General features: G+C 36.9%; 1 protein-coding gene across 1 annotated transcript in view; it reads right to left on the bottom strand.

Annotated features, from left to right (window-relative positions):
• LOC145978606 (putative serine carboxypeptidase CPVL) overlaps positions 1–22,068 on the bottom strand; it is a 56,270-nt gene extending 34,202 nt beyond the window's left edge. The window contains exons 1-3 of the mRNA XM_083111328.1: positions 21,780–22,068; positions 1,078–1,261; positions 579–725 (exon numbers count right to left, since the gene is read on the bottom strand). Of these exons, the coding sequence (XP_082967454.1) occupies positions 579–725; positions 1,078–1,261; positions 21,780–22,055 (607 nt within the window). The 5' untranslated portion in view covers positions 22,056–22,068. The remainder of the gene's footprint in view (positions 1–578; positions 726–1,077; positions 1,262–21,779) is intronic.
• Between the last annotated feature and the right edge of the window lie 777 nt (positions 22,069–22,845).

Raw genomic sequence — 22,845 nt, 5'->3', positions numbered from 1 at the left:
AGAAGAATATCTTGATTGACAAGCCCGTACGTACATTAAGAATGAAGGCGAAAAGTTCGAACAATGAAAAACAAACAATAATAATATTCATAACGCTGTAAATAAAGATCGATTGTAATTTTAAAGTCTTACAATAAAATAGTGCATGCTTCTAAACCTCTGTTTTCAAAATTTAACTATCCAAATCGAATTTACGAATGTCAAAATTACGTGAAAGATTCCTCTCGTTTTACTACAGCTCCGTAAAATGGATAAGAAACCAAATCAAGACGATCAGCGCCTGCACCCTCCTTACCACAGTGCTGCCTCAAGTCTGACAGAGTGCCCGAGGCATTTAGGTGGAGGGGTGAGTGGGTGCAAGGTGGGACGTGGGGGAGGGATTTGATCTCAAGGCATACGTAAATTTTACGTACGGGAGTGTTCTAGGGATAAAGTGCACGCTCTACTGAGAAACAAGATAAATTTACTTGCACACTTACGCAAATTTGACGTTGATAACTTTGCCAAGAAATGGGCATTAAGAATTGATAAAAGTGAAAAGAATTTTAATTTCTACAAAGCTTCTCTCAACTGTTTACCTGCATAGGATTCACCGGTGACATAAAATCCATTGTCCTGAAGATTTGGGAATAAAGTGAAGAACTGTTGCAGAGCCGCGTAAAGATCGACCCCAACCTGAGTCTCATTTCTAGCATAACCTTCCTCGCTGTCCGTGAAGCTGAATCCTGAAAACAGAAATATCATGCCTTACTAATTTAGTGTAAACAACGTTCGCACGCTTTTTCATCCAATAGGAACTGAATTATGAAAGAATATTATCTCATATTAAACCACACGGGAAAGAAACAGGTTGGTTAATGTGTGACGAACATCATTGTATAGATTACCTATTAATTCGTTACAAGAGATTCGTAGACCATGAAGGGGTAAATTGTGTCAATATTATTCCGAAAACAAGTGCAATGAACATTTCCAGTTGTATCCAGGTACGAGAAATAATTCATGTCGCAAAATACTTTTGATAATTCCATTTAATATATGTTTCAAATCATTGTTTTTTAGAAACTTAATGCTCACCTGTGCCAGCAGGGTTGTCTATGTACAGCATGGAGAAAACCTTAGTCCACGAGTATTCCCTGGGTGAGAGGGTCAGATCCGCATTCACGAAGAAAGGCCCGTTTTCCATGAATAAGCCGTAGGTTGAGGAGGAGCCAGGGCCACCTTGTAGCCACAGTAGAACAGGTGCATTTTCAGGATCTTTCTGAAAATAACAATTTCATGTATACATAAACGCACGTGTAAGTATGTTTTCCATATATTTCTAAACGCATGATGTGTAGAGGATGGCACAAGGTTTGTTTGAAAAACAACTACATTTATGGCGGAACATATTATAGACTGGAGGAAACCAGGACATAGAGGCAGGCGCATGTAATACATATTTGGGATAGTAAAGTTGTACGAGGCGCGTATCATAAAGAAATACACTTTATTGTTTCAATGCAAAATGAAATGGCGCAATTCCACGCACTGCGCAGGATGGGCGCATAGGTACCTTATCTACCGCCAGGTGGCAGCACCATGTGACAGTGCGTAGTCTGTGGCCTGTACAGCCGTCGAAGCACAACGTCACGAGTGCTGTTGCGGACAACATGGAACAAGATGAACGTGGTCAACGATGGACGAGTTGGTTTTTGTGGAAGGAAGGGGAAACAACGGCACGTATCCATAGACGGTTAGTGGCCGTGTGTGGCGAGTATGCAATGTCACGGAAAACGGTGTATAATTGGGTAACTGGCTGGAAAAACGGTCAAACGTCGACGGAGAAGGGAAAGAGTCCAGGGCGACATGTGAGTGTGAAAACAGACGCAAACATCGCGCGTGTGAAAAATGTCATACTGGAGAACAGACGTGTGACGTTTACGGAACTGGAGAGGATTACGGGATTAAGCAGACGAACCCTGCAACGCATTATGCAAAGTAACTTGAAAATGGGTAAAGTGTCAGCTCGGTGGGTACCGAAATGTCTTAACGCATGCCACAAACAACAACGCGTACACATTTCCAGGGAGCTTTTGGAACTTTACGACCAGAATCCAGCTGATTTCACGGGGAAGCTTGTGACAGGTGATGAAGTGTGGCTGCATTACCACGAACCGGAAACCAAATCCCAATCCATGCAGTGGAAACACAAGGGTAGCCCCCACCTAAGAAATTCAAAACAGCGCCCACGGCTGGGAAACAAATGACCACTGTGTTTTGGGATAGTGATGGCATCATCCTCATTGATTGGCTACCGAGGGGAACCACCGTTAACAGTGCAGTCTACGTGACAACACTGACGCGATTGCGTCGTGCAATTCAAAAGAAGAGGCAAGGCAAATGGGGCAAAGGTGTGCTTCTCCAACATGACAATGCCCGGCCGCACACCAGTCGTGAAACAACAGCTGCTATTGACCGACCGAGTTTCAAGGTGTTACCACATCCAGCATACTCTCCCGATTTGGCACCGTCCGATTTTCACTTGTTTTGCGCTATGAAGAAGCCCCTGCGTGGTCACCATTTTAACAATTGTGAGGAACTCCATGAGGCTGTCCAACGATGGGTGCACACAACTCCAAAGAACTGGTTTCAAAATGGTCTCGAACGACTTCCACACCGCTGGCGTAAGTGTCTACAGCTCCAGGGGGACTATGTTGAGAAAGTGCATATAGCCGATTAAATGTATCTATGTCTGTATGTATCGAATACAATACAGTGTAATTCTTCATGATACGCCCCTCGTATTATGCGGTGGGCGTACGCTCAAAGTTTTCCTTAGCGAAGAGATATTTAATACAAGTTATGGATTGAGTTATTTTTTAAGTACATTCGAAAGTGGTTACGAACTATTAGATATATAAATAAAAATCTGTCGGCTTCTGATGAGGTCAATCTTCACACACTCTGAATGTTACAAATTTTAAGGCCGGACTGTCGGTTGTTGGTTGGCCATATACACATTCCAACAGCGGGTTATTATGGTCAGTAAAGTTCAATGTTAACACCAGTAAGTACAGATGAAGCATGGGTAGGCCTACTTCTAACAACATGATAGGAGCCTGTATTCTCTATGAGTTTAAAATTGGAACAAACGCGACAGCCCGCGGAAAGAAAATATGCCAGGCTTTTGAAAATGAGCAGGCAGTGCAAAGTTGGTTGGTTTCATAACTCAAGGTCGGCGATGAATCTCTGGGAGATTCACATGCTGGAAGACCAACAGCCGTAAACGACAATGCTCTGCAGTTGGCTACGGAGGTGAACATTGGGAAATTTTCTGTTCTTTGATTTTGGATATCTTAACGTATGGTGTACAATGCGCAGGTTTTGAAGATTTCTTTTTTACATTTCAATGTGAATTAAGGCGTCATATTTTCAAGATGGTGGCAAACCTACAGGTCAGACAGTGGTAGACTCTTCATATCATGCCTTACTAATTTAGTGTAAACAACGTTCGCACGCTTTTTCATCCAATAGGAACTGAATTATGAAAGAGTATTCTCTCATATTAAACCACAAGGTAAAGAAACAGGTTGGCTAATGTGTGACGAACATCATTGTAAAGATTACCTATTATTCGTTACAAGAGACTCGTAGACCATGAAGGGGTAAATTGTGTCACTATTATTCCGAAAACAAGTGTAATGAAAAATTCCAGTTGTACCCAGGTACGAGGCATCAAGTCATTATTTGTATTAATATTCTTCTAAATGAAATGTTGTATGGATTAATTGTAACCCTATTGAGATAACAAATAATAATAATAATAATAAAATCGGATTCCTTACCTATACTGTACTATAAGGGCATTTCTTTTTATTTCTGTTGTTTATTTTCCCAGACGACATTATCATTCCTCGACTATTATACTCTAGGCTTAGTGACGATTTGTCTACATGAGCATGCAGTGAATTTGAAATAGTTTATATCGGAATGAGATACTTAGATGTAATTAGACGTTGTATTTTTTGTACTTTGCATGGCGGATATTTACACTTTCCTCCAGTCGTAAGTCAGAATACAATGATACTTTCATGAAATTGATAAATGAATCCCATTTATCAGCACTCTCACTACCCAACCCATTTTACCACTGAGGCGTCAGTTTGCTAATGGTGCAGCTAGAAGTTTCACGATTTTTTTTTGCGGAAATTGGCAATATTTGAATCTAACCAAAAGTGTAGATACCTAAATTTAGTGTGGGAATTAAGCTTTTCGCTTTGGTGGGGATGTACACACAGTGGTGTATTGTGATTTCAATTCGGAGGTAGGTTTTTCGTGTGTATGCAAATTGGTACATGCTACGACCTATGTTAGTAAACTAAACCCTCCCTTGCGGTTCTATTTACAGTCACCGACATTAAAAATGGGACACATAAATCCTAAAATGCTCTCTTCCCTGCAATACGTTATGTGTATTGCCTAACTCTAGAGCGATAAGTGGATTTTTAATAGCAAATTTTTAATGGCAACTATTACTACCGCCGCAGAGTTAGGCAACACACATAACGCCTTGCAGGAAACGAGTGTTTCAGGATCTAGGTGTTCCATTTTCATTGCCTATGACTGTACCTTAGAATAGTGTTTCTAACATAAGATAATTATCGTAATATTGACAAGTGACTTATAAACACTTAGTATGTTCACATTCTAAGAAAACGAAAACTCAAACTTATGTACAAAAAGAGCTATTGACCATTAGACGTCTGACAGTAGAAACTTCGACCACCACATATGATCCCCTTATTGCAGGATGGTGTATATTTTCACCAGCACAATTAATGTGCCAGTTCTTGAGAACTATACATTATATTTCAGATCTATCTCTTTCATGTTTAGTATATCTTTCAAGGTATAACATGCTCGACTTACAAAACAATATACCCATTGTTACTACTATTAACAAGCGAAGTTTGAAAAAGTCCTTTGTTTCCCTTTGCTTGTTATCGTAACCACCATATTGTTATGGGATATATTTCTAAAAGTTGCTATAGAGTCATTCCATGCCAAATCAACACAGATATGTGCAATTTCCAACCCGACCATCTCCGATTTTCATGAAATTTGGGGAGTTGAAACTATGCATGGAACTTAGTAACTATAAAAATTTTTAGTTTCGTGCGTCTTGTAATTGTTAAATTATTCAAGGTCAAAGTTCGCATAAATTGCCCTTTTTGAGCCTGCATAGCTATACTAAAAGTGCTGTAACTCCGCCACTATTTCGCCTAGGAAGCTCAAATAAAGCTTATTGCACAGAGAATTAAACAAACTTTCCAGTGATATATAACAAGTCTACCTTTGGATACAAATGTAATTTTGTCACTTGATCTTGACCTTTGACCTTGAATATCTCAAAACATGTCATCACCGAAATTCGTGAAAAAAATATATTTGGTCCCTCATGCTATACTATAAAACATACCAAAAAATCGTTCTGGTACTGCAATGGGATCAGAAGGTACAAAATAATATGTGTAACTATGTGACTGATGAAAGCCCCATTACATGAACTATGACGAGTTGTTGTTGTTAATTTGTTGTTTTAAGTCCACTTTATGCACAGTGAGGATAATCGGGACTGGACCTACAGTTTAAAGTGGGATCCGAACCACTTGTGCCTCCACCGGGTATCGAACCTGGGACCCCTTGATTACAAGGCGACAACGCTACCACTGCGCCATCGGGGGGGCTAACTATGACGAGTCAAAAGTCCTTTAACACCACCTACAAAATGTAAAGGAGTTATCCTGGTCATGAAAGAAATAGGTTAGGCACAGGGAGATCCCTAGCTGTGTGTGTCAAGCGCAGATCCGGCATATTTTGACCACCATATTGAATTCAAAGCAAAAATTTCAAAGGAAAAGGGGTGATGTGATATATCAAATCAGGCTAGAATTTCACGAGAAATGAAGCAGCGAAGGTTTTTCCAACTTATTTTTAGGCAGCAAAACCTTATACGCATATCTTTCACTTACGATATATGCACATTATAGTGTTGTCGATATTCGTGTGAGCACACTCGTTGACGTCTCTCACACTCTCATAGAACATTTGGCCATGTAGCAGGTGCAACATCATCGCAAGCAGCAACTATGCCTTCTCTCAGATGGTCAATATCAGGGACTTTTAGTGCATGCACCATTCTCTTCAAATGTTTCTGACGGTAAAGGTCCTTTTAAGATATTAGATCTTGAGAATGTGCAGGCCTCTTAATAGATCCCCGTCTGCCCATCAATCTACCTAGAAATTTACCATGAAGAAATTTCCAAAATGTTCACATAGTGTGGTCACACACTGTCCGGCTTCAAAACTCTGGAAAAGTGACATATCTTGCAAGCAAGGATGAAAAACCTGTTTACTTAACACATCCAAGAAGCCCTCACCATTTAAGGTTCCGTTGTTGAATATGGCCCAACCATTCCCGTTCTCCATACACTATACCACATCATTAGCTTACCAGCAACAACCATTCGGCTGGGATCTGTCTACTGTAGATTATCAAATCACAGGTATTGCACATAATTTTTATTAACTTTACCGTGAAAATAAAAAATTAGCCTCGTCACTGAAGAATTTTTCATTCCAAAGGAAGTGTCACGTAATTGTTTGAGATACTTTTCCCAACATTCTTCACTATTCAAGAATTTGATGAATGTTGCTGATTAAAATCATATGCAATGGAGCGTATGCTTCTTTCTCTCTCGAGATGTCAGCGTGATCTCGACGAGTTCCTAACACGTTAGGAGCATTCATAATACTTTGCTTTTAACACCTCGAAAAGGAAAAAATGGTTACAAGAATGCAGTAATAACTTTTTGCTGGCTCAAGATAAGTTAGAAATACTTTCGCCGCTTCATTTCTCGTGAAATTCTAGCCTGATTTGATATGTTCCATCACCCCCTTCCCTTTGAAATTTTTGCGTCCAATTCAATATGGCGGTCAACAATATGCCGGACCTGTGCTTGACACACACAGCTAGCGATCTCCCTGTGCCTAACCTATTTCTTTCACCACCAGGTTAACTCCTTTACATTTTGTAGGGGGTTTTAAAGGACATTTAACTCGTCATAGTTCATGTAATGAGGCTTTTATCAGTCACATAGTTACACATATTATTTTGTACCTTCTGATCCCATTGCAGTCCCAGAACGATTTTTTGATATGTTTTATAGTATGGCATGAGGGACCAAATATATTTTTTTCACCAGTTTCGGTGATGACATGTTTTGAGATATTCAAGGTCAAAGGTCAAGGTCACGTGACAAACTTATATTTGTATCCAAAGGTAGGCTTGTTATATATCACTGGAAAGCATGTTCAATTCCCTGTACAATAAGCTTTATTTGAGCTTCCTAGGCAAAATAGTGGCGGAGTTACAGCACATTTAGTATATTTAAGCGGGCTCGAAAAGGGCAAATTTATGTGAACTTTAACCTTGAATAACTTAACAATTACAAGACGCACGAGACAAAAAAATGTCATTGTTACTAAGTTCCATGCATAGTTTCAACTCCCCGAATTTCATGAAAATCGGAGATGGTCAGGTTGGGGCCTGTGTTGATTTCGCATGGAATGACTCTATATATTCAAAACTACTTCGTATTTTAAAGAAAGAAGTTTCAGCAACAAGAATGAAGAAAAACCAACATTTTAAAAAACGTCCGTCAATTAAGGATTCAGGGGTTACCCGGGGCAAAAGTCCGATTGTCGAAATTTCCTCCGACCACATTTTAGCACACGGCATCAATTAAAGCGCGACCTCTTTAAAACTATACACTACATTCCAATTCCGTCTTTTTTGTTCATTAGTTTACGCCTAAAGGTATTATGAATTACAAAACAATACATTTAATATTGTAACCATAATTATCGACCGTTTTTCGGAAAAGCACTTAGATTCCCTTTTTGCTACGATGAGATAAATTAAATATAAGTGACTGTAATTTCTCATCCTCTGCATTCTTTTGAACAATTTGAAATATAAACGCAAGAATGAGTTAAAAAGCACCATAAAGGGTCCAGGTAGAAGCGGGGATAAAAGATCAAAATTATAAATTTCCCGTAATTACTCAAAAATTTTAAACATCGTAATTTCTAGTATTACTCAAATTTGGGGCACGTGCATTACATATTCTCATAGAGTGGTCTTCTTTCGTGCGTCTCTCGAAAATTGGTTTATCCAGCTTCCATTGGGCCGACGCTAAATGCAAAATTCAGAACATTATCACGAAGCTAGCAACACTTCCGCTTTATATAATGTTTTTATTTTTCACTCAAGAATTATCAGTCTCATTTCAACGAAATCTTGCAAGGTTGTAGAAATGTACTATATCCCGATCTTTTTACATTCCATTCGGTTTATTGAGGAGGGTACACTCATGCCGTTAAAGAAAATGAACTTTGATGAAGAAGTTCTCTCAGGATATCAGCCAGGTGATTTCTGGATAGCCTTCCGAGCTCTCGAGAGCTAACGTCACTCTCATCTTCAGGGATTGAATCCCAAGAGAACTTCATCATTCGCCGCTAGGAAAGCTTCAAGAATTACTTTTAAATCAACTTTCTTCTTCTTCTTCTTCATTTAACACTAATTATTAGGAGAACAATGTGTATAAACTTTACCTTAGCTAAAAGTGCTGTGTTTAACAAAGAAAACAAGACCAATGTCATCTGTCTACTTCAATGTGAATATGTTATCGAGTTACGATTTTTTTTTTTTTTTATTTCGTGGAAAGTTTGAAACGCCCGCGCTTGAAAGGGCTCTGGCGTAAATGAAAATACAGGAGCTCGAGAGGTCTGGCGGATAGAGGTTAAACTAGTAACACTGAATAAACTTGATCAAATTTCTCCAACCGATCAATTCAATGAAGGTGTGCGACGAGAAATGTTACCCTCCTCTAACGAATAAAGCTAATTAGCTAATAAAGAACTCTACAGGTTTTCGTAGATTATTTAACAAGTGACGAAACAAATTAGCTACTACCAGCCTGGAAGACTTCCTAATACCTCTGCTCCGATCTCAAAGATCAGAAGCCGGCCCCTGTGGAGGAGCGGTTAGCACATCTCTCTACGACGCCAGGAGTCTCGGGTTCGAATCTCGACTTGGCATGGATCTTTGTGAGTGTCAATTCATCAATTTCATCATGTCATCACTCATCCTCATCTTTGCAAATTAGCCATAAGTGGCACAAAAAGCGTAGTAAAATAAAGCAAATCAATCAATCAATCAATTAAAGATCAGAATCCGTATGTTAGATACGATTATAGCGTGTCTACTGTATTTGAGATCTCCTCGGGTGTCCCGCAAGCATCAAACCTTTGACCCCTGCTATTTATTGTGATCGCTAACGATCTCGCAGAATGAATGCTGTAATCCAAAAGAACTCCTGTACGCAGACGATTTGAAAATAATTTAAGGCTATAACGAACGATAACGATGCCTGGGAATTGCAAGAGGAAATCTCGTAGAATGGTTCACTGAAAGCAAGCTAAAATTCAATTTTAGCAAAGGTAAAATTATGACTCACTCGAAAAAAACCTATATGCACACTTACACAAACAGTGACCACACATTAGACAAAGTCTCAAGCTACAAAGATCTAGGTGTTCAGTTTAAAGAAAATAACAGTTTCTGAAGCCACATCAACGCATTGTGGCAAAAGGGCACAGAAACCTTAGGTTTATATTGAGAATTGGAAACGACTTCAAGAAGACAGAAACATTCCAAATGCTGTGCAATACCTACGTAAGGCCGAAATTAGAATACGTGTCTATCGTCTGATTCCCACAAAATATAAACAATACCAACAGAATTTAGAATGTTAAAAACAAGTTCCTTCGATTCCTAAAACTGAAAATAGACGGTGTTTACCCTAAGTATACTCCTTATGACACCCTTAAAAAATACTTCCACGTACAATCCCTATATGATAGAATATATGTACATCAGTTACTAATTTTACATAAACTTCTGAACGACTCATTATACTCCTCTCAACTGCTCTAAGAAATCTTTTTTATATAGCATATAGAAAGGTAAGATCGCGGAGAGAGCTTTTTCAAGTACCGAGAGCTCTAACAAAGTCAGCCAATGCGGCACCCACTCGCAAATTGTGTACGTTGTAAAACGAACTTGCAAAATCATATGCTGAGCATCTTCGAAAGAATACGAAAGTTCAAAAGGGAAATTGAAACTTACTTTCAAAACAAGATTTGACGTAATTTTATATAACTTTTTATATTACTTTAACACATATTATCATATTGTTGTACCTCATTGATTCTATTGATTGTATATTCTGGGTAACACTCAATGTGATAACACATAACACTGTAATTGGGCATTTGCCTGTAGTTTCATGTATGTAAATAATTAAATAAATAAATAAATTTTCTGGATGAAAGAAGCCCGATAGGTAAAAAAAATGCTTCATTACGACCACCACACGAAATTGTCCCAAAATACAGAGAAAATTAAAAAAAATACTAAACCCTCTTTTAACCAGGGAGCACGCGCGCGGCGACATCTTACGGGAGGAGGCGCGCGCGGTCAAAATGACTGCAATCGAATATTTAGGTCTATTGGGCTAGTTTCATATTTTTAATGAGTTTTTTATATATTTTTTTGTTTCCTTGTATCTTTTACATTAACTTTCATTCTTTAATACAATATAGGAAAACTAGTATGAATTTTCACACTTTTAAAAAAGTTTTGTTCCTTCTGTAAAAATATAATAGGCAAAGAAAACACGATTTTACCAAAATTTATTTTGTTTCTATTTATTTTTATTGTAAGAATACAATATAATTATGAAAAAATGATAATTGTACATACCCTTGATGCAAAGGTTTTAGAAAGAAGACAATTGTGATACTAAATGGTATTTACAATTATATGTTTTCTACGTTTACTTCTACTATTTTTTACTTATTTCACCTCTTTACTACACATCTTCTTCATTGCAATCAAGATTTCCATTTGCAAATTCCGTACATTAAAAAAACATGTGCTCACCGTAGATACAGAATGAATAGTGGATGTACAGCTCACCGCTTACGAGAAGATCCCCAAACGAGGGTAGACGGTGAGCGGGTGTGAAGGAAAGGACCGGTCCATTTACAGATTTTAGGGTAGCAGAAAGCCTTCCGCTATGGCTTTTAGAAGTGCGTAGGAGTAGAATTGGCCCGAGATCTGACCAAACAATAGACCCTTTAATTGACATTAATGGCTTTTTCATTCATTTTCGAGGGGTGACGCTATTATTAATTAATCTAGCGCCACGTGTCTGGGGTGGAGGAGGAGATGAGTCATCGATGACACATTCACACGTGTGAATTTGAAATTAATGGTTTTCCATTAGTGCACAAAAGATACTATTATGTATTCCGTTTTTACCCTAACCTAACCCTATTGTTGTATTTTATATATGCGTTTCTGCCGGATACGAGTCATGGGTGCTTTATGCACACGTGGGAACTTGGAATTAATGGTTTTCCATTAATGTACAAAAGACACTATTATGGAGTTCGTTTTTTTACCCTAACCTAACACTATTGTTGCACTTTATATATGTGTTTCAGCCGGATATGAGTCACAGATGATTTATACTGACGTTGGAGTTTGGAATTAATGGTTTTTCCATTAATGTACAAAAGACACTATTATGGAGTTCGTTTTCGGACTATTCTAACTCTATTGTTGTACTTTATATATGTGTTTCATCCGGATATGAGTCACGGATGATTTATACAGTCGGGGTACTTGAAGTTAATGGTTTTTCCATTAATGTACAAGCCATTTGATGGCGTCAGGCAAGGTTTCCAGGCGTCGATGACGTCATGTGGCGACGGTGGTGGATTATATTAGCTATAATTAAGGATCTGGATTTACCCGAATTCAACCGGTGCCGATGCGATCGGAGGTAGAAGATATTATAACACAATATATGGCGTTATTCTATGTTCGCTTTAAAGGCGAAGAAATTGAACGATGTAGCCTATATGAAAACCAAGTATACGGGCAGAATGCATGTTATTAATAATAATTGTTTTAAAAAAAAGGGAACAATACCGCAAGAACCTGTTACGAGCTTGCACTCATCGTCACCCCAAACCGCGAGCGTTCATTGACGCGTGAGGGGAGAAACGACTCTATTGTTATGTCCCCCATCGGTCTTTTTCCGGAGCTGAATGGTAGGCAGACAGGTGCCGCCAATTTTTTACACGCATGTATTGATTTTCTTTGAGGTTCCAATTTTATTTTGTGGAAGTAATTTCTTTTTTCTTCCGCCTTTCGTAACATTGCAAAGACTATTTGACCTAAGGCGTAAGGAATTTGGCTGAACTAGGAACAATCAGTTCCAGTATCTACAGGTTAAAGTGGATGCGAACCACTATTTGCCCTTATTTCTAGGTTGCAAACCACGGACCCTTCGATTATTGACTTATAAACATTAGGATTCACGTAAAATTGACCAGATGTTTTTACTGTTAGGGCCAATATTTCGCATTTTTTGTGTATTTTTACTCATAAAACGCTATTTGAACGATTCAAGCAAGAGTTTGCATGGCAATTTAGACACACAAACTGTGTTTCTTCAACTTTAGCTGAAGTTTAGGTTTATTTTTTACTCTAATATCACAATTTCATCTATTCAGGCAACATTTTTTATTAAATTTTGGACTCACAAAGACATTTTTCAACTTTTAACTTGCTATTTTAAAAGTTTATTTCCATTTTTTACTCTAATATCACAATTTCATCTATTCTGGCAGGAGTGTTTATTCCAGTTTAGACTTGCAAAGATAATTTTTTCAACTTCTTTTATTAATTTTTTTATTTATTGCCTTTTGTATCTTATATTTTTTAATTCTTAACTTTGAGTTTTGTACTTTATTTAAAAAAAAATCTCTATTCACTAAGGAAGAAGTTCTTTTAAATAAAACTGTACCCACAAACTGTATTATTATTATTATTATTATTATTATTATTATTATTGTTGTTGTTTTTGTTTTGATGTAGTTGTTGAATCTTGTTGTTGTTGTTAGGGTTTATTGACTTCCACTACGCTATTTTTGGTTTGCTTCGTAGGAAAGTTTGTTTATTTTAGAGTTTCCTCGGTATTTTCTTACTGCTAGGGTAGGTAAAGTTTCCTAAATATATGAGTAGGGTTCCATATATTCTTGTTCTTGCATGTTTTTCATATGATGTGATCACCACAACTCTCCAAGTGCTTTTACTGCATGTTTCCATTTTATTGAGGCTTAGTTATTCCTAGAGCCACTTTATGCATGAGAGAAAGTTTTAAAATTTCGATCTCAGATAACCGTCAACCTTATGTCAGAGTATTTTTGAGTATATTTTAGACTTATTATGGGCCAGTAGAATATCACGGCTTGGTTAATTTTTAAGTATGTTGCGCAGTTATTGTATTTTTGCTTTTGCATTTTAGATAAACTGTATGAAATGTTTAATATTTGTACTTTTTTGCACTTATAAGAGGCCAAATTTTTATTGTTACTAAAATTATTATGTCTCTAGGCACTGAAACCCCTTTACCAAGAGTACTATAACTGCATGTTTATTAATATTGTTTTATTCATCCCTTTAATATAACTATTTAACAATATAATGACAAATCACAGGACAAGTCGATGTTAGCAGATGACTACGTGGCTCTTAAGTCCACCTGCCAAACTTTTCTTACCATGCTATTTACCCTTATAGTCTTTTATTCGGGGTACGTTGCAAGTACTATTGACTTTTTTGAGTGTTTAGTAATACCAGGGATTATTTGTATCTGTTATGCTGTATTATTCGAGGCTTCTATTTTTTATTCTACAATCACTATATGTCCCTGAGAACTAAATTCCACTGACTGAGGCTTAAAGCTTAGGCTCTATAGCATGTTGAATGGTTAAGCACTGGTCAATATGAATTTTACAGAGGCTAGTAGGAGGCATAGGAACACACGCCAGAGCCTTATTGGCGTGCAAAAAGAACTTTCAGGGAGTACTACGAGGAAACGAAGTTGATTTTTTTTGAGTGCTTTACCAGTTACACAGCCAATATTTGCTATTTCAAGTAACTACATGTACCAGAACATTTTACAGCCCAACACTAACTAGACTTCAATTTATACTTTATTAGGTGCTAAATGTAGCAAGAACACTGATTGTACATACTTTTGAGAATCCAACTATATCAGGATTTTTTCTATGTAAGTATATTTTTATTGATTACTAAATTTAACAGTCCAATCAGGAAGACGACCAAATTTACTCACTAAACTTAGTACTATAGTGTAGGTGATTGCTTGAAAAGTAGAAATTATAACAACCACAAGATTTCGCTTTTTTTGCTTTTGTGACAAATCGTGACGCTGAGGATGAATGGATGGCCAAAAATCTTAAGGACTGGATGTATTTTACCACTACAGACGCCTATGTAGAAACACTAAGGTACTGTTAGCTTTCAAAATTGAGGTTATACTGGACTGTTTCTTAAATATTTTGTATTTGGCACGCTTAACAAGTTACACTTATATTCATTTCAGGACAAATATTGCTAAAACTCTCAAATTTACTGTGTACAAGTTGATATTTCTGCTATGAGAGGAATTAACAACCCAATTTTACAAACAAATGGTATTGTTTGCACTTTATTTACTTAAATCTGAGACTAATATTTTACAGTAATTGAATCATTCAACCCTAGTCAATACTTTACTGCATCAGAAAGTTTGTTATTAATCTAATAAGTATGCTATTTTGTGCTATTCTAAGGCAAACGTTGTTTAATTTACTGGTTATAATGCAATCTTTGCACAAATTCGATATGTTCACCACCTTCAAACCAAACAATTGTACTTATTTAGCGCATTTCATTTATATTTCTTGTAATTAACTTATGTTTCTTATAATTAACAAACTAAACTAATTACTTTGGCATGTTAAAAACATTATTTTTTACTATTTCCTATTCTATTAGGTTCTATATTGCTGTTTTTATCAATTTATGTAAGACCACACTCTGGTAAATACACATATATTCTCTTTTATACACACACACACACGCACGCTACACACACACTAATTTACTCACTTATACGAACATACATCTGACGTTTTTCAATATTTTGCTATGAAGTTTGCATCGACACTATTCAAACAAGGGCAGGCAATGTAGTATTTATGAGTATTAGTAATCCCAAAGTGCTGTTTTTTTGGTGTCCAAGTTCAGATGAGAGTCTGCTATGTGCCTTTTGCAGTGGATTGCATGTGAAGTGTATGCATATTGAGCATTATTGAGTGTGTATGCTTCCAAGTTTTGCTGTTATTTTCCTATAATTCTGCGAGACTGTAGAGAGTTCTCCCTTTTCAAGCAGTTTTCTTTCATTGATTGGATACTTTTTGGGAACTTAGCAGTTTTTTATGTTATGAAGCAGATTGTTGTAGAATATTTTGCATGGTCTTTTGTAATATTGAGTGGCTGCTGTAATGGTAGTAAGTATCTTTCCTTCTTGCGTTGATGTTCTTGTGTAGGTTTCCTATTTTCGGTCAAGTTGCAGTACTTAGAATAATCGCTATTGTCTTATTGATCTACGAAGCTCCTTTGAATAATCATTTGCATGGGGCCCTATACTCCACGCTGTACTTTGTTCTGGGAGCTATCTTTTGAAGCCTTAGCATTCTGCTAGTACAGTATTATTAACGTAGAGGTAAATCAGTTCGTGAAAATATGTATTTTTCTGATTAACTATAGTCGCTTAGTTGTTCTAGCAGGTATAAGTAGTTACAGCTGATGTTGTTAATTTCCTATTCGCAGGTGCTATGTATGATGTAGCGTATTTGGGTAATTATAATTCTGTACTGTAAATAGCCTTGGCTGTCCCTTTTATTCTTATGTTGTTGAGTTTCTCCATAAGCATGCCCTGTTTTACTCTATTCTATGTTGTTGCTGCTAGATATCTGAGGTATGTTGCTGGTTCATATCTGAGTTACCTTGTTTGACTAGCTATTATTTTTGCTATGGCTGTGGGTATTGATGTTCCTTTCTGTATTCCATCTTGGTTTCTATTTATCCTTGTTGCTGCTTGTTATCTGAGTTAGGTTGTTCGACTACCTATAATTTTTGCTATGACTGTGGCTTTGATGTCCCTTTCTGAATTCCATGTTGGTTTCTGTTTATCCTTGTTGCTGCTTGTTATCTGAGTTAGGTTGTTTGACGTCAGTGCTATCCTTTTTTAACTTTATTGTTTGTTTTTATTTGTTTACTGAATCCCTTTTTTTAAAAGCAATTATTATTAATAACATGCATTCTGCCCGTATACTTGGTTTTCATATAGGCTACATCGTTCAATTTCTTCGCCTTTAAAGCGAACATAGAATAACGCCATATATTGTGTTATAATATCTTCTACCTCCGATCGCATCGGCACCGGTTGAATTCGGGTAAATCCAGATCCTTAATTATAGCTAATATAATCCACCACCGTCGCCACATGACGTCATCGACGCCTGGAAACCTTGCCTGACGCCATCAAATGGCTTGTACATTAATGGAAAAACCATTAACTTCAAGTACCCCGACTGTATAAATCATCCGTGACTCATATCCGGATGAAACACATATATAAAGTACAACAATAGAGTTAGAATAGTCCGAAAACGAACTCCATAATAGTGTCTTTTGTACATTAATGGAAAAACCATTAATTCCAAACTCCAACGTCAGTATAAATCATCTGTGACTCATATCCGGCTAAAACGCATATATAAAGTGCAACAATAGTGTTAGGTTAGGGTAAAAAAACGAACTCCATAATAGTGTCTTTTGTACATTAATGGAAAAACCATTAATTCCAAGTTCCCACGTGTGCATAAAGCACCCATGACTCGTATCCGGCAGAAACGCATATATAAAATACAACAATAGGGTTAGGTTAGGGTAAAAACGGAATAAATAATAGTATCTTTTGTGCACTAATGGAAAACCATTAATTTCAAACTCACACGTGTGCATGAGTCATCGATGACTCATCTCCTCCTCCATCCCCGACACGTGGCACTAGATTAATTAACAATAGCGTCACCCCTCGAAAATGAAAAAAAAAGCCATTAATGTCAATTAAAGGGTCTATTGTTTGGTCAGATCTCCGGCCAATTCTACTCGTAGGAGTTGATTTGTGTAAATTACGCAGAGCGTGTGTCCGCAACAGCAGTTTCCTGCTTTTCTTTCAGTGGCCAGAATACTTTGTATTGCTTATCTTGTGCATTATGTAGACTGCATTTCAAAGACTTTTAAGAAGAATATACGGCAACGACTTTAGGGTTACCACATGACAAACTTTAAAAAAGAAGGCATTTTTAGATTGTAAAATGTTGTTAACTTTAGACGAAGACACACGTTTTGTGCTTACTAGTGTTTTGATGGGCTTATAGATCACAGACCCCTGTAAAATAATGTTACACCTTTTCCGTATAACTAATAATAGGCCTCATTGTAGGCAAATGAGTTAATATTCTAATATTTATTCACTATGCTCCTAATATTATACGGTTGTGAAGCTTGGTCTCTTACTTTAAAAGAATAACATAAATTGACATTCTGCCTCGAATCTTTTTTCTTCCAGGCCTAAAGTCAGGAAACCGTTTTTTAAGACGTTACTAAAAACACATTTGCTTTCTGACATGGTTCAGATAGCTGATCGACAGAATTTCACTTCTCCACTGCCATGTAACAACTAAGAGTACGGCAGTTAAAAAATACTGTTTATTTCTGAATTCTGGCATGAAACTCAAATCAAAGTAAGCCGCGGCGAATTGCACATTCTTACTTATTGTTAGAAACTTGCTGCTCACCAAGAGCCGTGGTAAATATTATGTCACAAATGCTTTGAAATCAAAACCTCACGTGGCGCGGCGGTAACAACAGAAGAGACGTAAAGGTCCAAGAATTTTTCTTTGTTGCAAGAAAAGTTTATTTTCTTTGCGCTTGCAACTGAGAGTGTTGTATTTCTTTGCTTTGAAATTGAAAACGGAAAGAATATTAACAATTGTTTACAAATAACATTTTGTTACTAATCTTAAAGTTAAGCAGTTGTCTATACCACAAAAAATACGCTATTTCCAAATTTTTAAAAACCCGCCCGGAGTATTTTCAGTACCCGAAAAACACGATTTGTCCGGGTAAAAGAGAACTTCTGGTAACCCTAAACGACTTGCGTCGCTGCACCGACTGCAGCGAGCCCACATGTGTTTTTCACTCAGGATGCACACCCCCGACTAATTGTGGAGTCGCCTGCTGCTACGTCACTCCACTTCCGTCAGGGATCTTCTCCTGAGCGGTCAGCTTGTATGTTCCTTCTTTTTCTGATTCACATTCTTCGTCGCCAAAAAGGCGTCATTCCAATTGCCTTTCAAGCACTTTATCACGTTTCTCCTTCTCCCCAACTCTTCCAAGAAGTCTATCAATTCAATAATCTTCTTCATAATGAAAACGGAAAATCCAATAAAGATTTGTTGTTAAATCTATAACACGAGAAGGCGCGTGCGGTAAAAAACACAGCACAAGAAAGTAAACTCAGTGTCTTGAATGGTATAAGGTCACTCTAAATATTGTTGGCCGGCCAGCGCGTCTTTTACATGTCCATCATGGATAACGTGGGGTGTGGAACGAAACACGCGTGCGCAAAAAGGCAAGCAAAGAAAAAAAATCTGTCAAATCCCAGCCACGCGTGTTCTCCCGGGTTAAGGTTGAAAATGTAATTCTCATACATCCCTAGCAATGTTCGTTTCCAGGGCTGAAAATTCGACATTTTTTTCCTCAATGCTTTTCAATTTCTAAATAAAATAATTAAATTTGAAATTGGAATATCTTGTTTAAATATTTTTCTAATGCCAAACGAATTTACAAAATAATTAATTATCAGTATAAGATACAAACAAATCTCTTCCAGATGTTTCGATTTTTGTGAATGGTTCTGATTAATTTACGGGGCAGATGTTACAATGACATTTTACAAATATACAGATTCGACAAGTGCAACAAATGTTGCCTCCCCCCAAAAATATAAAAATTATGATTAACTCACACAGTACAAAACTATTGTCATCATTATGAAAACGTTATTTTTACGATGTTAATCAATTTTAGTGCTAATTTTGTATTGTTCGGTTCTTTCTTTCTTTTTCACTTTGGTTTCACTATTGAATTCGTTTCCATAAAATGAACGCCATCTCTAACATGGGAAGTCACGTCTGCGAGCGGACAAGACGTTGGCATTGACCACCTCGAAAGTGTGCGAATATAATATACTTTAATCCATAATCCCACCACTAACTCACTCATTCACTAACATAAAGATTCTCTCTAAAGGAAGCCCCTAGGAAATTGTCCCAAGAAACCCAGAAAATTCATAAATCGTTTACGTAGCCCTTTTTAATGGGTGAAAATTATCTTCTTCACGTCCATACTAACGTTCGTTTCCAGGGGCTAAAAATCCAACTTTTTTCCTCAAGGCTTTTACAACTTCGACGTAAAAATAAATAAATTTTGGAATTGGCATAACTTCTTTAAATATTTTTCTGATGCCAAAAGAGTTTGCAAAATTATTAATTTACATATCTAAAATAACGAAAAATCTATTCCAGATGTTTCGATGTTTGTGAATGGCACTGGTTAATGTACGCGCAGATGTTACAATTACAGATTACAAATGGACTAGAACAAGAGTGACATCTAATTAATTAGATTCAGTGCACAGATTGCATAATCTTTATGTATAACTTAGCACTGAAGATAGGAAAATATCTACACCATGCCTCTTTAATGAAATGTTTAGAGATGTAAAACTATCGTTTTTACAATGTTTCTTGTTAACCTTGGAAACAGACGTTACTAGAGAACATAAAAAAAATATTATTTCCACCCTGCAAACTACGGTGAGAAAGTAACGACCTTAAAGTAAAAAGGTTCTATCTGCCAAGTCGTAATATTCTCAGGAGAGCTAGTTAAAGATTTGACTATGTGCACAGGGAAAGCTAATTATTCCAACAAGTTGTGCCTCTGGCATTTGTATAGTGATCCCTCCCACTGGAATATATAGAGGAAAATTAATGAAAAAATATTACTAATGTTCAGTTATTGCAACGACGAAGTTGTAGTTAGAACCTTTATCCCTTAAATATTCAAACTTTTGGCAAAAAAAGAAAGGTGAGAAATTAGTTATATATTAGGTAGTTATTCTATATTCTGCATGAACTATGTGTTAAAGTAAATAAGATGTAAAAGGTGCTCCAGAGTACAAACTTAATTCAAATTGTTTCATCCAATATTACGTATAAACCAATTACGTAAGAGTGTGAAGATTGGATTTTGAAATAAAGTTTAATAGAAATTATTGAAAAGTGAGTCAGTTGAAAAAAGTAACCATGTTGTAAATAGTGTTGCAGTATATAATCCCAGCGGAAACACAAAACGTTCATTTTAACATAACATGCTACGGCATATCCTTCTGATCAGAAAATGAAAAGTATTTGTACTCATTGAGAGTAGATATCGCTTAATGACAACAAGATTGTTAACAAATAGAAAAAAAAAGTATCTTATATGTTTCTCTTCAGCACCGTAGCAAAGTAACGTCTGTCCACAGCCGGCATCCACTTCATCATATAAGCGAGATCTGACACATTTTCTTTACTCAATTGCTTCCTCTCTTCGTTGGAGGTTCCAATAAATGGATAGGTAGGAGATGAACGTTGTGCCATTTGTTGGTAATGATAAAGACAGGAAACAAAGCAGATATAACTTTTTTACCCCAAATTAAAACCTCATTTGCAAATAGTACTTTCTTACCCTGTTGATTTCTTCGAAACTAGCATAGTCAAAGCATGATCTTTACGGAGTTCAAGGGCCTCCCCGATGACGCAGTGGTAGTGTCATTGCCTTGTAATCAAGGGGTCTCGGGTTCGTACCCGGTGGAGGCACATAGTGGTTCGGATCCCACTTTAAACTGTAGGTCCAATCCCAATTAGCCTTACTGTGCATAAAGTGGACTTAAAAACACCAAATCAATCAATCAATCAATCAATATATCTTTAGGGAATACAAGGAATGTAACCCAGTTTTCTGCTTAAGGTCACAAACTCATTTTCGCATAAAATTGCAGATTAAACCCTTTTACTTTAAGGTCGCGAGTGATATTTGAATTTTCATATTTCAAAATATGAGCTTCACAATTTCTTAGGCAAAGAAGGAATTTGCGGGGAATGACGGAAATCAATTTAAAATTGTGCAAATGCCAAAAGAAGTAAATATTGCTTTCCCAGTTTGGTGTCACTATTGAATTCGTTTCCATGAAAGCAACCCCATCTCTAACATGAGAGGTCAAATCTGTGAGCTAACAAGACGTGACCAACGGACTCGTTAAAAATGCTCGAGTCTATTTATAACATACACGAACTTGAAACAAACAAAACCTACAACAATAAGTTACCACGACAACAACACCAAAAAGCAAATAAAAATTTAAGTTATTGCATTTCACGCCATATTGCATACATACAATTTCTAATACCTAAAGTAATGAACATTGAAGGGCTTGTAATGAATAGGTTGAATCACTACACTGTAAAAAAGGAAAATGAGACGTTGAAAATAGAAAATTACTAGCCACTTTTCAACATAGTAGCAAAAAGATACATGCAAGTAAGGGTACATATTGTATGTGGGTAAAACTTACCTCAGCCGGAAAGAACCAGAAGAAAAGATTTGAGTTGAATTCTTTGTTGACGGTGAAGTATCCAGAATAGCTTTCCACTTCAGAAAAGTCAACCACACGAGATAGGTTCTGAGCCGTTTGGAAGTCTCCAGATTCCAGGTAGGGGGTGAGAATGAGAGGTTCCCCCACCTCTCCCTCCACAAGTTTAGGTTCCCAAGTCGGGTATATGTTTCTCCAGTAGCATTCTCCAGTGAAGAAAGTGGAGGCCAAAACGAGGGCAAATATTTCTCTGTACATGGTGTCTCCTGCTCTACTTCAGATAAAACAGACTTCAGAAAAGAGAAATTCTCATGTAATTGTCTTTCTTATGTAATAGAGGAGAATCACGGTTATCTTGCAAATTTCGATTCTACCTCTTGATCTTCAAATGAGTATATTTGATTATGGCTATCTCCTTTTCCATTGTGTTTACTTCTTCGCCCAACTATTCCTTATCTCTCATTGCACTCGAATACCTTCTTGAACTTCACAATTAGAAAACGTAAGGTCTCGATTTATAATTGCCATTGATACCTAGTATCAGGTGATAAGATAGCTTTATATTTGAAGTAGCACATTTATTTGTTTTTTCTTATTTATTTATTTTTGCTAAAAGCGAACGATGGGGAGAATCAACGAATACAAGAAGCATGCATTAATATGGATTCGGAATGTACAGATTGATCGATTGATTTATAACTTATGGGTGCATAGGCATTTTGCACTCTTCAATGTGTGCGAAGAAAATCTCCTTATCTGAAACCTTTAATATATAAGAGGATAAGAAAGTCTCATAATCTATGGCGAACGGGGAAATCACTAAGAGGATACGAAAGTTGCTATAGCTTTATGGCATTTCCGTTGGAGACGGAAGTGATTAGCGCCATCACAAACTGTTTGGACAAAAACTAACATCCCTAAAATGATGGACAATTAATGGGATCTGCCCTGACAAGATTTGCTGTATGTCCATGACCAGAGGCTAACTCATGAAACGATCGCATAAATTCAAGATTTGCACTATAAAGCATATTTGTATAGCATTTTT

The sequence above is a fragment of the Lepisma saccharinum genome, chromosome 25 (genome assembly GCF_977018435.1).
Source record: "Lepisma saccharinum chromosome 25, izLepSacc3.1, whole genome shotgun sequence".
NCBI lineage: Eukaryota > Metazoa > Arthropoda > Insecta > Zygentoma > Lepismatidae > Lepisma > Lepisma saccharinum.
This window is presented reverse-complemented; position numbering and strand designations above follow the sequence as displayed.